Source organism: Conger conger, chromosome 1 (assembly GCF_963514075.1).
Source record: "Conger conger chromosome 1, fConCon1.1, whole genome shotgun sequence".
Taxonomy (NCBI): Eukaryota; Metazoa; Chordata; class Actinopteri; order Anguilliformes; family Congridae; genus Conger; species Conger conger.
This window is the reverse complement of record NC_083760.1, coordinates 23,355,219-23,370,634: the sequence shown is the minus strand read 5'-3', so window position 1 is coordinate 23,370,634 and position 15,416 is coordinate 23,355,219. Positions and strand designations below refer to the sequence as shown.

The following is a 15,416-nucleotide window of genomic DNA, read 5'->3' as shown; positions in this document are numbered from 1 at the left end:
AACTTGAACTGGCTGTCTTTAGCACCAAAAAAAGTTGGGAGTAGCTGGATGCACTGTTCTTTTTAATATGGACTCTGTACACACTGCATCATGCAAGGTGCTGGAAATCAACTAAAAGAACCCACACTGAAGTGACGTTTGCTCTCCAAACCTGCCTGCTGTTACACCATGTTTCAAACATGCATCATTCATTCCCCCGTAGAAAAAAAACATTGAGCAAAGTCGTCATGGTTTCCCCCAGGTATTAATGTAAATGTAAAGAATTCACGAGTGCTTCTGCAAGCATCCGATAAAAATCAATAAAACCTCAAAATAGGGGTGGGTACCTTTTCCACTTAGCTACACTATGACAACAATGAGAACGCTATACTAATATATCCCATATGAACTGCAGTGATTACATAAAGCTCTTTTTCAGTAGTAGTTCAAAAAGTAGGTGTTTATGAACAAGTAGACCATTTGTTGAGTGAAGCTGTGTGTGACCATGCAGTGAAAGCACCTTGCACTTTCGTTGTTGCACCTGTTACTCGTATCACTATATTACTTGCTCATTTGTTTTGAGCTTGGAACTGTTGGAACATTATATCAAGCTAATCCATGTCACTTGGTATTTGAAATGCAGTGCAACTGTAGGACTTTCAAAAAACGTGGAATTAAAAGTGAATAAATAAAAAAGCGAAGAGGTGTCTGCTTTGTAATTGTATCTCGGAATGTGATTTTACTGCAGAGGTGTTGTCTGTTGGAGTAAACAAACTATGTTGCTTTGCTGTGGTCGATCTCAAGAAAAGATTTCCGGATGCTGAGTGGGAGTAATTTGCTCACTGTGTTTGAGAGTATTTTGCTGTGCTCTACGCTGGTAGCTATTCCCTCTTACACTGTTCTTTCAAGATGAGTGAAAATCACGATAAGGAATAGTGAGGGATGTGAACTTTTAATGCATGCCGAAATATAACAATAGTGACAGCGATTTTATTATGACTCATTGTCACACATCTTCATTCTGGTAGTAATGCACATACAGGAGTGCATGCTAGGAATGTATTGCAAGTTGAAGAATGTACCGGTTGATGCACTGTACGTTGGTTAGGTGTTTGAATGTGCTTGGAAGTGCATGGGCTGTGTGCAGGTCAGATTATGTCTGATTTAATGTTATGTAATGCCCTGTAATTAGCTGAAAGTACTTAAAGTAGGCTCCAGAATTATTTGCACCCTTGTTAAATATGCAGAAAAAGTGCTGTAAACAGTTATTGATATAAGCTTTACATACATAAAGCTGAACGAACCAAAGTCTTAAAGAAATATATATTTCCCCAGAAAATAGGTTCCACAATTATTGCCCCAATTGTTGGCCAAGATTTCCTGGGACTTTGTTCAATTCATTGTGCCATTGATCTTCAATAGTGCCATTGGACCAGTGGCAGCAAAAATCTCCAAAACGTCAATGACCCGCTGCAATTCTTGTATGCATCGCCAAAATATCCAACGTCTCATCTGTCTTCCAGTCATGATTCCAATGAGGTTTGGCAAACTCAATGCTTGGTTTTGTGCTCAGTCAGGGCTGTCTTCGTGCCACCCTTCCAAAGTGGTTGCTGGTATGGAGGTGCCATTTTATGTATATTTTTAGACTTGATGCCCCCAAGAAACAACTAATTTCTGCAATTAAACTGCGATTCTTGGGTTATTTAAGGCCTTCCTCACCATCTTCCTTACAGTCCGTGGGGATAATATGCACTAGCACCTGGCAAGTTTGCAACCATTCTGTATGTGTTACGCCTTTTTACTATTGTCCTTACACTGCTGAGTGGTATGTTTAACCCACACAGCAGTGTAAGGACAATAGTAAAAAGGCGTAACACATACAGAATGGTTGCAAACTTGCCAGGTGCTGTTGGTTGACAAAGGGAGTTTGTATGCCTGTTACCTCAATTTTTATACTCTAGTGAAATGGGAAGTGAGACAATATAGTTACTTTAGACTGAGACGGACTAAATTAAAGTAACATTTTATTGCCAATTTCTCTTTGTTTGATTTTATTTACAGTCGTTTTTGGGATGCCAATAGTTTTGGCACCTGTGGTTTTTAGATAAATTAGATTACTAACCAAAAAAAACATTGGAACATGAGAGTAAATGTATTGAAATAAAATAATATATTTTTCCCATATGTTTGAACATAAAATATAGATAGTTATCCATGCAGCCTTTTTTCTTTTATTAAAGGTGCCAATAATTTTGGAGCCCACTAGAACTAAAAATACTGTAATGCATGCATTGTTTACATGTTATTTCATTTAACTTTTCTATAGTCTAAGGCAGAGGTCACCAACCCTGGTCCTGGAGAGCTACTGGGTCTGCTGGTTTTTGCTGTGACTCTGCACTTCATTAATCAATTAGAGCAGATGATTACATTACATTACATTATTGGCATTTGGCAGACGCTCTTATCCAGAGCGACATACAGTTGATTAGACTAAGCAGGAGGCAATGCAGGGTTAAGGGCCTTGCTCAAGGGCCCAACGGCTGTGCGGATCTTATTGTGGCTACACAGGGATTAGAACCACCAAGTCCTTTACCTTAACCATTACGCTACAGGCCGATTACACAGCTAACTCGCCTCACCTGGTTACCTGGGTCTCAACAGGGTGCTGATTTTAAGGTGAAAACAAAAACCAGCAGACCCAGTAGCTCTCCTGGACCAGGGTTGGTGACCTCTGGTCTAAGGGACAATCTGGTTCTGGTCACAAAACTAGTAACAAGACATGACATGTTATGTTAAAATAAATATTTTCTTTGTTAGAACTGTGATGTGATGAGACTAGATGAAGTGGGACTTCGGGCCATGTTGGGAGGTATTGCAGCGGAAGACTATTCTCAAATGCATGATGGGAGTGATCGGTTTTATCCCAGTCGCCTGAGATGGACCCTATGTGAGTACGGGGGGATCCATAGGGTTAGACCCCCCACCATCCCTGGCTGAGAGGGAGTGCTCCCGGGACCCCTGCTCCAAACGGCACCGCTCCCGCCCTTAACACCAACGCCTCTGTAAGCGCCACCCTGCAGAGCCAGCGCTGTGTCTGGAGCACACACTCTGAACCCGAAGGCCCGGAATGTACCGGAAGTGCGGTGAACATCTGCCCCGCCCGATCGTTAATTATACCTGACGGTATCGCGACCGCGAGAGACGTCAGCGAGCGAAGCCGGCGGAGAATTAACTGGCGCTTTTGCAAGAGGAGCCTTTGTGCTGTCGGGTCCCCCCGGACACTGGCTCTATTTTTGACTCCCTGCAGCCCAGTGCAAAATCTCAGCTCGGGTGCCTGCTGACATTTACAGCAAGTATTTTTGCCCCCAAGCAAAGCCCCCCCTGCATTTAGTGTAGAATGTCACCCTGTGAGTGTGCGGTGAGGTGCCTCTGCATGTTATTCCTGCATGGAGCCGGCTCTTCCAGAGGCTAGCACATAGCGCCCTGCTAATTGAGAGCGTATCTGATGGTGGGGGTAGGTAAAGGCTGCCTGATAATGGAGGGAAAGCCCCTTCCGTGAATGCTGGAGGTTAACCCAGGGAGTCACGCTTTTGGCTCCGACGCCTGGAGGTGGAGTTTGTTGTACTGTCGGGAACTTTTGCCCCCTGTATTTAATGACTGTGACCTGCAGCCACTCCCCACAGACTGTTCGGGGGGGACGTCTAACCCCCCCCCCCCCCCCCCCCCGAATGCAGACACTGCCCCCCTGGCCCCTGCAGCCGGGCAGTCCGAAGCATGGCGTCCTGAACGCGGCGGAGGAATGGAAGGTATTTAGCTGCAGGGCAGTTGGCAAGCCCAGATTACTGTGTTCAGCAGATAGTGTAATTGGATCAAAGCGCTGAAGCACAGAGAGGGTGGGAGGGGGCCAGGGGAGAGGGGTGCAGTTGTCCTGGCGTGTCCGCGGTTCCGTCGGTTTCAGACGTCCCAACCCACCCTCTGCCTCGGACCCGGCCCCCCTTGGGCGGGGCTGTGATTGCAAACACGCCAGCCGGCTCCAGACTGTATACCCAGCTGCTGACTGGGGCCCCACACCTAAACGGTAGCATTCGTAAGAACAGGTTAATAACCTGTTCTGTGTACTGTTCTTTTCTTTTTCTCCCCCCCCCCCACTTTTCAAAAAAAGTTTTCCTTGGGCTACACCTAGCAGAGACGGGAACAGCCGAGGCCGTGTAGCATTGCATAATTTAACATGCCAGTGTCAGGAACATGGTGTGCTAGGCCCTTTCAGGCGGCTTAAAGCAATTGGATGGGTTTCCTGGCTCTGGCTGTAGTGCAGTAGGTAACCGGGTACAGGGCATTCACACTGCTGTGCTGTGACCCATGGGGAGGAGGTGGGAGAATCCAGTAAGATTAAGTGGCCAAAAGCGGGCTTTGTTGTTGATGCTCACTTCCTGGTCTTGTTGAATGACGTTGCGCGCTAAGGTCAGTGCGGTTGGATCCAGTCTAGGCATTTCAGTTTCAATGTAAATCAGTGGTACCAATATGGTGAAATGTGAAAAGTCAATCATTTTTTCCCGCATGAACATGTTGTCTCAATAGGCGTTTTTTCTCCTAAATCCCCATGTGCCGATTTGTTTAATTGTGACATTTGGACAAAATAATTTTATGTTTTGGGGATGTACCAGAGACCGTTTGCAGCACTATCTCACATGCTTAGTGGATGATATGGACCCAGCCTGGACTTCTTGACCATAAAAGGATACCCCCTTTTCCCTACTACACAGTCTCTGACTCCAATTTGTACAACACCGGGACTTATGTGGTTTCAAAACACTTTTCACAAGTCCATGGAAAGTCATTGGATGAAGTCACGGTCACTTGTTTTATGTTTTATGTCCATATGTTTTTTAACAGTCTGAGTAAAAGCAACCCCAACAGAGCACTTGGGTTCAGGAGGCTTACTGCAGCATTCTCTTTTGGGCCCCATGAACATAAAGCAGATTACTAGGGACTTGACAGATGGGCAATTGAGCCTTTTAGTGTCTTGATTGGTATAATGCACCTCCCTGCACTGTCCCAATGGATCCTCCTACTTAGTTTTCATGAGGAAAAATAAACATTGAATAGCCCCTGGCATTGGTGTGTTGTTACTAAACATTGCTAAGTAAATATCCTATCCTTTCTCAAAAATAGACAAAGCCAAATGTATATAGCCTATAGATATACACGTATAGCCACAAGTGGAAACGATGGGTTACCAATGTGTCAGCCAGTTGCTAACATTAACATCTCAATGAGATTTCACTTTGTGGAAGTGAAAGAATGACTCAGCTATGTGGGAATTGACGCACAATGGCTCACAGTGGCCAGTGCAACTGTCATTTTCTTTTTCTCTTTCCATTTTTTTATATCTTCTGTTGTGGCTCTTCGCTCCCGGCTGCGTCTCGCACCAGAAGCCCTGCCGCTGAAGCTCGTGCGCTCCCCCGGCGCGCTCGTCCATAGCCTGCTGGGTGCGTTTTTACTGGTGCGAGAGGAGACCACCAGTGGAAGGAACCACAAACGTATCAGTGACCCGGGTAGCCTGTGACACTTGTTGTATTGTTGTGAAATGAAACTATTGATACAGTAACAGGACAGCTGTGTCCCAACCCCTGCAATGCCTGAGTTTTGTGTTCAGCTTCCTGACTGTTGAAGCATGTTGACCCACGGATTGAATAAAGAACTAGGTGGAAAAAGCACTTATTTTATATTAGTATCCCCAGGCCACCATTGTATTTTCCAAGAACATTGCATTTTTTGATTGCCAAGAATGTTTTGTATGTCTTGATCTTGTGTGTGAAGCTCCTTGTGAATAGTACCTCCTGTATTCCACCCCTATTTTGACTGACATGTATATCGGCTGAGTCAGCTGCCTGTGGGAAACATGCTGAATTGAAAATGCGTTTATGGTTGGTAGGAAAGCACAGAGCAGTTTCTGTCACAATGGACCTGCAGGCGCACTCCTTGAACCACTGGTGAACAAACTATTGTTTCAGAAATAGTTTTCTAAAGAGTACATTAGGAGTGCATGAATGTTAATTTTCCTGTTGGCACACATGAATGCTTATAAAATGGGAGCACTTTAGAGCCCCGATTAACTTTCAAAACCGCATGAAAGAGGCAGGTTTTACCATAGACGTGATGACAAACGCACTCATTTACAGCAGTCTGTGAATAAGCTTTTTAATTTCACTCTCTGACAGCCTAAACTAGCACCTTTATTCATGCCGTAAAAAAAGAAATTGAACGAAAGCTTCTAATTTCTGCTGTACATTCGATTTTTCCCATAAACATTGAGTGGGAATTCAATTGCTTTTATTACTGAAAATGTCCACGCTCGTGCAGGCTGCATCAATTCAGTCGGTCTTCCGTGACCAATTCACGAAGGCTTTTATTTTCTCACAGACTGCCACTTCCCGAGGTATGACTGGTTAAGAAACTGCGTCCTAACGCATCATAGCGTATCATTAATAAATGAGCGGGGCGAAAAGAATGGCACTGGCACTTATCTGAAATGGAGTGGTTTTTTTTATTTTTTTAACCTGAAAGGGGAACGGCCCAGAAGAAGGGACGGGCTTAGACCGGTTCTTCTCTTTTAATTGCCCACTTTGCGCTCGTTCCCTTGGAGACGTGGAGGATTTTGCCTGCGTTTCCCTCAGGGAAACGGGAGCCGGCATGTTTTGGCCTCGCCCCAACAGCGGGCTTGGCAGCCGCGGGTGCTGTCGGACGAGTCTGGGATTGATTAATGTGGTCAGGGGGGCGGGTTGGGCTCGGGAGGTTGTTGAAATGCACACGGAGGTTAGAGCCGCCCTTGTCGGCGCTCGTTGAAACCGACGTTAATATTGGAGCTTTTATGATCCGGCTACTTGTGGATGGGGATCCGTTGCAGCCTGGGTACCCTGCCCAGCCCTGCGGTCCCTGTTGAAATCCTGACTGCCAGCGCTGAGGTTTTGCTTGGGAGTTCCGTGGAGCTCCTCGGCGAGGGAGGGCTTCCCCCTCCTCGTTCCATGGAATTGACCTCTCGGGTTGATTGGACAAGTGCAGTCTTCCTGCCTCAGGGGAAAAGTGGGATTAAGCTTTTCATCCAAATTTCCACCCCGTGATGTCTTACTTCATCAGAATCCATGTTCTTTGTATAGCCATGCCCTCCTTATCCTGTTTGGATAAGTAGGGCTAGGCTGTATACTCCTTCTAACTCAGTCTTTTCCATGATCTGATATTTTTGCTATATTTATTGACAGGTTCATTATTAACAGAAAAGTGTCTGGGTTTGAAATGTTTAGCTGTGGTCTAATCCACGAGTGAGCTGATATTTATATGCACAGCTCTGTGAGGTTACTGAACCAGGGTAATTGCTGGAAACAAGAACTTGCGTGCACACCAGCCCTCCAGGAATGGAACTGGCCGTCCCTGAATTAGAATGAAGCCTAAAACTGCTGCCGTTCCTTACTATCCCCTACCCTCAACTGGGGAGAGTAGGGTTTCAGAGAAACCAGTTATCAGCATGTGGGCTAAGTCTTCCCTGGTGTTCCTTGACCCAGTGAGAAGAGTGGGTGAGCCTGGGTGGCAGACCACAGCTATTTGAGCAGGGTTGGGGAGGGGGAGGGGGTGTGGGGGTTTGCTTGTGCCTTGGAATGTGACGTCTGTCTGCTACAAAAACGGGGAGCAAATGTTCTGCTTCCTGAATCCAAAGTGCTGGAAGCCTTTTATCTCTCCCAAATCTATCTATCTTGTTTCTCTTATAAAAAGGCAGCCTGTGGCTTCGTGATAGGCTCTTAACTGCCACTCCTGTTAACCCCACATTGCTCCAGGGGGGATTGTCTCCTACTTAGTCTAATCAACTAATCAACGTCATTAATGCTAGTTGTGGCATTATGTGACATAACATAGGGCTAAATCAATCGAGAGTCTTGTACTACTGCGGTGCTGGATCCAGTTTTAAGGCATTTTCTTTGTTCATCGATTGTCGGTTGCTCTGATAACGGGAGTAATGGACACAGGTTGTGTAGGGGCAGCCTGTAGCATAGTGGTTAAGGTACATGACTGGGACCCGAGAGGTCGGTGGTTCGATGTAGCCACAATAAGATCCGCACAGCTGTTGGGCCCTTGAGCAAGGCCCTTAAACCTGCATTGCTCCAGGGGAGGATTGTCTCCTGCTTAAACTGTATGTCGCTGTGGATAAGAGTGTCTGCCAAATGCGACTAATGTAATGTAGAGCTCTGACCAGCGTCCCTGTGTTCCCGCAGGATGGCGCTGGACCTGTACGACTCTCAGTACCTGCTGATCCTGGCCCCCTCCCTGCTCATCGCCCTCATGTTCCTGTTCTTCTGGCTCTTCATGAAGGAGACCTCGTACGATGAGGTGCTGGCGCGCCAGAAACGCGACCTCAAGCTCCCGCCAGGCAAGCCCGACGCCCGCAAGAAGAACGACAAGAAGAAGAGCAAGAAGAAGGAAGGTGCCGGAGGAGGAGGAGGAGGTGGTGGTGGAGGAGGTGCAGGAGGGGGCGGAGGCGGCGAGTCGGAGGAGGACCTGAAGGAGCTTGACCTGACGGACGCGGCGCTCAGCGGCACCCTCGAGGAGGAGGAGCCGGCCCCGGAGCCCCCGCCCCCTGCGCCGGTGCCCGCCCCCGAGCCACCCGTCACCCTGCGGGAGAGGAAGAGGAAGGAGAAGAAGCAGCAGGCGGCCGCTGCCCGGGCCTTAGCCGCCGCCGCCGTCGCCTCGTCCCCTCCCCCTCCCGAGGAGCCCGTCGCCGCCCGCGAGATGAACGGCTCCAAGCCTGCCGCCCGCAAGAGCGAACCGCCGCCGCCCGTCTCCAAGCAGCCCAGCCCGCCACCCGCCGAGCCGGTGGGGAAGAAGAAGGGCTCTCAGAAGAAGCAGAAGATTGAGACGGGTGAGAAGAAATGAGGCCAGCCGTGCCCCTGGGCCCTGCAGATGGCCTCTTATGGCCTCGTTAGTGTCCAGGCCTCCAGACCTAGCCTCGTAAATCTAAACCAGTCAGCCCTTTCAGAGGAAGTGCAGTCAGAATGCGAACACGGGGGGGGTAATGCAGCGGCAGCATGCTGGGAATATCACACGGCAGTCCCATAATGCATTGCAGGGGAGCCTGCTTTTAACACTGTTAGACTGACTCCCTGCTGTTATCACTGAGTGGTAATGTAAAGAGTTGAATGGTATAAGAACAAAAGAATTTGACTTATGTATAGTGCATTTTTCTTGAGCTCACTAAATTATAAACTAGAACAAAATTGTGAAAATTGTAAGTGGCTGGTGAATTGTTCAGAGGAGTATATGCAGACAGTTCAATATCCCAAGTATCCCTGAACAGCCTCATAATGGCATACTGTCAGCTAGTGATGCTCTCTGCTTGCATAAGCAAATCCAGTAACTGGAGAGCAAAGAGTTTTGTGCTGAAGGATAGTGGTGCTTTGGATTGTGCTGGGAATACACTGTCTGCAATCGGTGATCTGCGTTTCATAAGGTTCCCGTTTGAGAGTATGAGCCACATAATTCTCCATCAGAAGCAATATGGTTATGTTTCCCATCCAGTTAAGCATGTTTCAAATGCAACTGCTTCGTAAAGGCCAACTGATTGACCATGGCCATTAGCGATTTGGTATATATTAATAGGAAAAATGCTTGAGGAAAGAAATCGCAAGATGTGCACAGAAAAATCAAAAGATTAGCGTAAGAACTAGGTAAGTAACTAGGCTTAATTGCAGTCTGTACCCACCATTTGGATGTGTTTTACTGATAAAGCAGCCACAGAGCTCGAGTCCAAGCCCCTTCCTCCTCGAGTGGGACACACCGTCTTCATCCCCCAACGACGGGTGCGCCGGTGACAAATCGCCTGCTTGCTCACAGCACGCGGACAATGTGTCTGTCTCTGGCTAACGACTCCCTCTGCGTTTTCAGACGAGCCACAGCAGGAGACCAAAGTGGACCAGGCCCCTGCGCCAGTGAAGAAGGAGGTCGCGGTGACTGTGGATGCCAAAGTACAGGATGGCGCTCCCACTCCAGCTCCCACCGCCACCAGCGGCAAGAAGAAGAACTCTGCCAAGAAGCAGAAGACTGAGCAAGGTACGAGAAAAACAGCAATGTGTAAAAACGGTTTCCTGCATAGGGTAATATTTAATTGGCACCAATGCGGTAAAGCAGATGAATGGGGAAATTGTTCACTGCAAACAATGTGAGACGACACTACGAGCAACTGGTACTATGTACAGTAGCTAAGACAGAGGCTAATTCAGACCGGTAGTTGTTTTGTGTGCATGTTTGTGTGAGCTGCAGCACATTGTCAAAAAAAATAAAAAATAAAATAAAACTCTTTTCCATCCTCTGGTAGGAGATAAGACAGTGGTGTTACTGTAAAAGTGGACACACTAAGTGCAGTACGACCTGTATACTCCATCCATCCATCCATTATCTGAACCCGCTTATCCTGATCAGGGTCGCAGGGGGGCTGGAGCCTATCCCAGCATACATTGGGCGAAAGGCAGGAATACACCCTGGACAGGTCGCCAGTCCATCGCAGGGCACACGCACCATTCACTCACACACTCATGCCTACGGGTAATTTAGACTCTCCAATCGGCCTAACCTGCATGTCTTTGGACTGTGGGAGGAAACCGGAGTACACGGAGGAAACCCACGCAGACACGGGGAGAACATGCAAACTCCGCACAGAGAGGCCCCGGCCGACGGGGATTCGAACCCAGGACCTCCTTGCTGTGAGGCGGCAGTGCTACCCACTGCACCATCCGTGCCGCCATGACCTGTATACTGTATAGCATTAATGTCTTGATGTTGCTCCTTTTCAACCGATGTGTGGGACCTTGTGCGGGTGTGTTTATGGCCAAGTCTCAGACCTCAGACCTTGTCTCAGACCTCAGGCCGAATCTCAGTCCATGTCTCAGACCGTCTGTGTTTCAGGGTGGGTCATATTGAGGTCAGGGTGACTGTGCTCGGGTGTTTACGGGATGTTTACGGGCCGCGTGTCTTGTCTCACAGCCCCGCCAGAGGAGCCCGTCATCCAGTCTGTGGGAGCCCCCCTGTTGGACGGCGCCCCCCAGAAGGGGCACTTCGAGGACGCGCCTGTCAAGATCAGCGGCAAGAAGATGAAGAACGAAACGGACAAAGGTAGCTAGAGCCCCCCGGGGCCCGTGGTTTGGGCGGCGCTGTCGTGGGTGGGAGTGACCCCCTCTCTCCCCTGTGTGTGCTTGCAGAGAACGCGGAGGTGAAGCTGAAGGACTTCCTGGCCGGCCTGCGCAGCCTGGCTCTGTCTGAGGAGGAGGCCGTGAGCGTGGCCGCCGTGCTGCGGGAGAAGAGCCCCTCCGCTCTGGAGGCCTGGCACAGGGTGAGCGCGCAGACACCAGGAGGAGGGAGAGAGGTTCTCAGCATTACATGGCTTCTGAGAGGGGGAACAACACATTGCACAGTGGGGTCAGGATGTTTCGGTGAAGGAGTGGGGTCAGGATGCATCAGAGCAGCAGTGGGAGGGGGCGGGAACACCATGTATCAGAGTGAGGGAGTGGGAGCGGCACATAGCAGAGCGGGGTCAGGATGTTCCAGTGAGGGAGTCCGGTCAGGATGTATATGGGCAGCAGTATCAGAGGGAGGGAACGGGGACAGCGTGTATCCGTAGCGGAGGGAGGGAACGGGGGCAGCGTGTATCAGTAGCAGAGGGAGGGTACGTCTCCATGCTGAACAGGGTGCTCACAGTAAGTGTGCATGTTAAAGGATAGCGGGCAGTGAAGGTGTTCGGTTCTCCAACACTCCCCTATGTTTGCTCGCTTCCTCTCTGCCCACACTTTGCACTGCCTTTCATTTCTTATTATGTGACTCATATCCTCTCTCTAATGCCCCTCCAACCCCTGTGTGTCAGACAGCCCTGTTGGCTTAACTCTCTCTCTCCTCCCTCGCCCCCTCCCAGTCTGCAGCCAAGTCGGACCCCTCGGTCCAGCAGCTCCAGGAGAGGGAGCGACTCCTCGCCACCCTGCGGGAGGAGGCGTCCATCGCCAAGGAGAAGGTCAAGCAGCTGAGCCAGGTGCCGCCCTCCCTCCCTCCCCCACGGGGTCTCACTCACACGGACACAGCACGCTCTTAAAGGCCAACGCGCTCTTCCTGGTTTTAGTGTCTGAAGCGCCCACAAATCATTTGCAAAGAGCAGTAACCATTTTGGATTTTTGAGCAGTCCCTAGCCCTGCCCCCAGAGCCCAATTCCCCCTCCGCCTACTGTGGTCAGCTCTCTGTGTTAACATTTAAAAAACGCCATCCAATAATTATGCAGTAGCATATGCCATGTCACTTGGGAAATGCTCTGATAAACAGCAGTTAGACCCTAAAATATGCATGCATACATACCAAAATGCTTTTACTTGGATCAGTATGGAACACAAATCGAAAGCTCTGGGATGATATGAAAAGCTCAAAAACACGCATGTGTGTCTGGGCCTTTAACTGTGGTTTCAGGGGTCACTGTGCTAGTCAGCCAGATGGGCGCAGGGCGGGCCGAGTGCCAGGCTTTGTGCCCTGGGACCTGAGAGTGGAGCCGTTGGCATACGCCGCCATTTTGACCTCAGTCGCTGAATGACTAAGGACAAAGGCTCCCGAGGTGTCTAATTATACCTTTACGGGCAGAACCGAACTTAGCCCAATCATCCACCACAAGTCACTTGACCCATATGATGTGCACTTTGATCTTTATTTATAAACATTATTGGCTATTTTGCCTTTCCTTTTAACGCTTTAAGGCGACACTACTCAACACATTCTGCGGGCTACGGTGTCTGCTGGTATTTTGTCTGGCCATGCACTACACCACCTGGTTTCCCAAACTATTTTACCTCCTTGGTGGTTCAGACAGTAAGTTCATGAGCGAAATTACGTGTAGTTCACGGTTGAACCAAATGACTGCAGACATTGCAGCCCACATAATGCGGAGTTGGGTAGCTCTGTTTAAGGTGCAAGTTCACTAATTTGTGATTGTTCTATCGCTGATATAACATTTGCTGCTGGTAATGGAGAAAGCAATGGAGTTCTACAACACAGGCACCAGATTTTGAAAAAGAAAAACATTAGAAAATCCTACTTTTCAAAGGGTTAAAAAAAATAAAAAAATAAAAAAATAAAAAGAAGCCTAATATCATTTGACTATGTGAGTGAGGTGCTGATGACAAGTATGTGGGCTTTTGACGAGAAGCTGTCCGAGACACACACAGCAGCATTTGCACACACGCTCTCATCCTGTCAGTACGCTTTTGTTCTGGTCACACACTGGCTTGTTGAGAGTGGCAGGCACACACAGCCCCGCTACTCTTCTGCAAAGAACAGCCCCTATGCTACCCTCCATTCTCTCGTTTCATAAACATCTCATCACATTAAAATGCAAATCCGTAAGCAGATGACTCCCTGGCGTAGCCCGTTAGCTATTATGTCAGTGACCCAAGTAATGAGCTCATTTGAACTTTGTTATTATCGAGTCAAGCCAGCAGAAATGATGACATTGCCGTAATTAGCGTCTGTCTGCTGTGGGAAGCCGTGTTTTGACTTCGGTTGAGATCTCCTCCTTTAAACACGTGCAGATTAAAGCAGATTTTGGAATAGTGGAAGGTGGGGCGCTTGAAGCTACACGTTTTGCTGGCAAAATAAAATTAATCGCCTTTGATGATTTAAAATCCGATTATATCGGTTTTGACCTTCCGATTTCAATTCCAGCGCAGGGCAGAGAGACACGATGCATTTGAAATTTTGCCTTGTAAATTAATAAGCAATTTAGTTTGTTCACGCGCATTTGTTTCGATAGGCTTTTGGTATTGTTCGGGTTCAAAAGCTCTGTGATCAGCTCTGTGATGCTCTCAGCGAGGGTGGATCATAATTCTCGGCATTACCAACCAAAATTTATCTCTATAGCATGCTGTGGGCCCCAGAGCACAAGGAAATGGGGTTTATATCCCTGGAGAAGGCTGGTGATTGTTTAAGAGAGCTCGAGACTGTGGCAGTGTGGTGCTGAATACAGTCTGCAAGATCAGGCAGCAAATAGTTTTGGGTTTTGGGTTAGTTCTGCATAATGTAATTGTATTGTATTGTCCCATAATGTAATTGTATACTTGAGTACATGAATCACATGGGTTTAGAGAGAAGCACTTTGCCTCTCGCTTTAAAACGGCTTGTGCACTTTTTTCACTTGACTTAGGTGTACCTAGGGGCGCTCTGTAATCTAAAAATCTCTAAACGTATCGTACCGTGACATTAACCTTTACCATGAAGAAGGGGGAAGACCCCAACCGCCATGTTACGTTACATTACATTAACAGCCTGACGGTTCTCAGGCAGGCCTGGACAGCAGCCTGGGGCAGCCGCGGGTCTTTGATCTCTCTCAAAGAGGCCCCGCTCCCTCAGGGGTCTTCATTCTCTCAGCAGCCACACCTGACATTGTGTCTGGTGGAATCCGCGTCTAAACCGTGTTTACCCGACGGGCGAGCTGTGGGCGCTGTGCACACAGTCGGCTGGGAGCGGGCGCGTCTCGTTACGTGACGGACAGGCGAGCGTTAACGACGAGACCAGCGACCGCGTTCCCCCGCAGCGGGGGAGCGCAGGCCCGGCTGAGCGTGTTTCGGGCAGGACGGCGGGCAGGTACGGACCGTGGCGGCGTTGCTCCGGGGTGCGAGGAGCGCTTCCCCCTCCCCCCTCACACGGAGAGGGATGCCGAGGAGTGAGGTTGGGAGGAATTTGGGCAGAATTGTCACATTTCACGAAAGAAAGGGTGTGGGGAATGGAGGGGTCGCTCTCTTGTCATTGGCATTCTCTGAGGAGGACCCTGGAGGAGGCTGAGAGTCACAGCAAAAATGGAGGGGCAGAATGTAGGGGTGTAAATCTCTTACCTGACTTACATTTTGTTATGACTTTAGGAAACGATTCAGTGCATCATGAAATCTTCATTTCGATTCGATTATTTTGATATGGTTCAATCCAATTCATGAAAAATGTATTTATTTAATTATTTTCCTCCACCAAACACACACTGAATGCCAAATGTGACTGGGGAAATGGTTGTACTCCATATTATATTATATATCCCCCCGCCCCTGGTCATTAAGTTTCAAGCCGGATACAAAATCTTAATGTTTGACCCACTGTACTGTACTTATGGAGAATCTGGCTTGCTGTAGCTCATTAGTGGAGTGCCCACTGTAAGCTCATGTTTCCTCCGCCTGCCTCAGTGAGCATAACTCCAAACGCTGAGCTCTCAAACAGGTTTCTTGGAATCAGATGGGTGCTCTTTGCCCCCTTACCCAGATGTGTTACGCGTGGAAAGGAAACCTGAGGACTGCTCCTGTACCTGTCACCAAGGCCTGTTGAGTTTCGTTCCCATTCAGGGGTGTAGCATCACTGCAGAAGCTGTAACTACGGCCTGTCAGTTC

General features: G+C 48.5%; 1 protein-coding gene across 1 annotated transcript in view; it reads left to right on the top strand.

Moving 5' to 3' along the window:
- ktn1 (kinectin 1) overlaps positions 1 to 15,416 on the top strand; it is a 52,624-nt gene that overhangs the window by 8,393 nt on the left and 28,815 nt on the right. Inside the window, 5 exon segments of the mRNA XM_061230598.1 lie at positions 8,244 to 8,887; positions 9,910 to 10,074; positions 11,005 to 11,133; positions 11,220 to 11,350; positions 11,927 to 12,040. Coding sequence (XP_061086582.1) covers positions 8,245 to 8,887; positions 9,910 to 10,074; positions 11,005 to 11,133; positions 11,220 to 11,350; positions 11,927 to 12,040 — 1,182 coding nt within the window. The 5' untranslated portion in view covers position 8,244.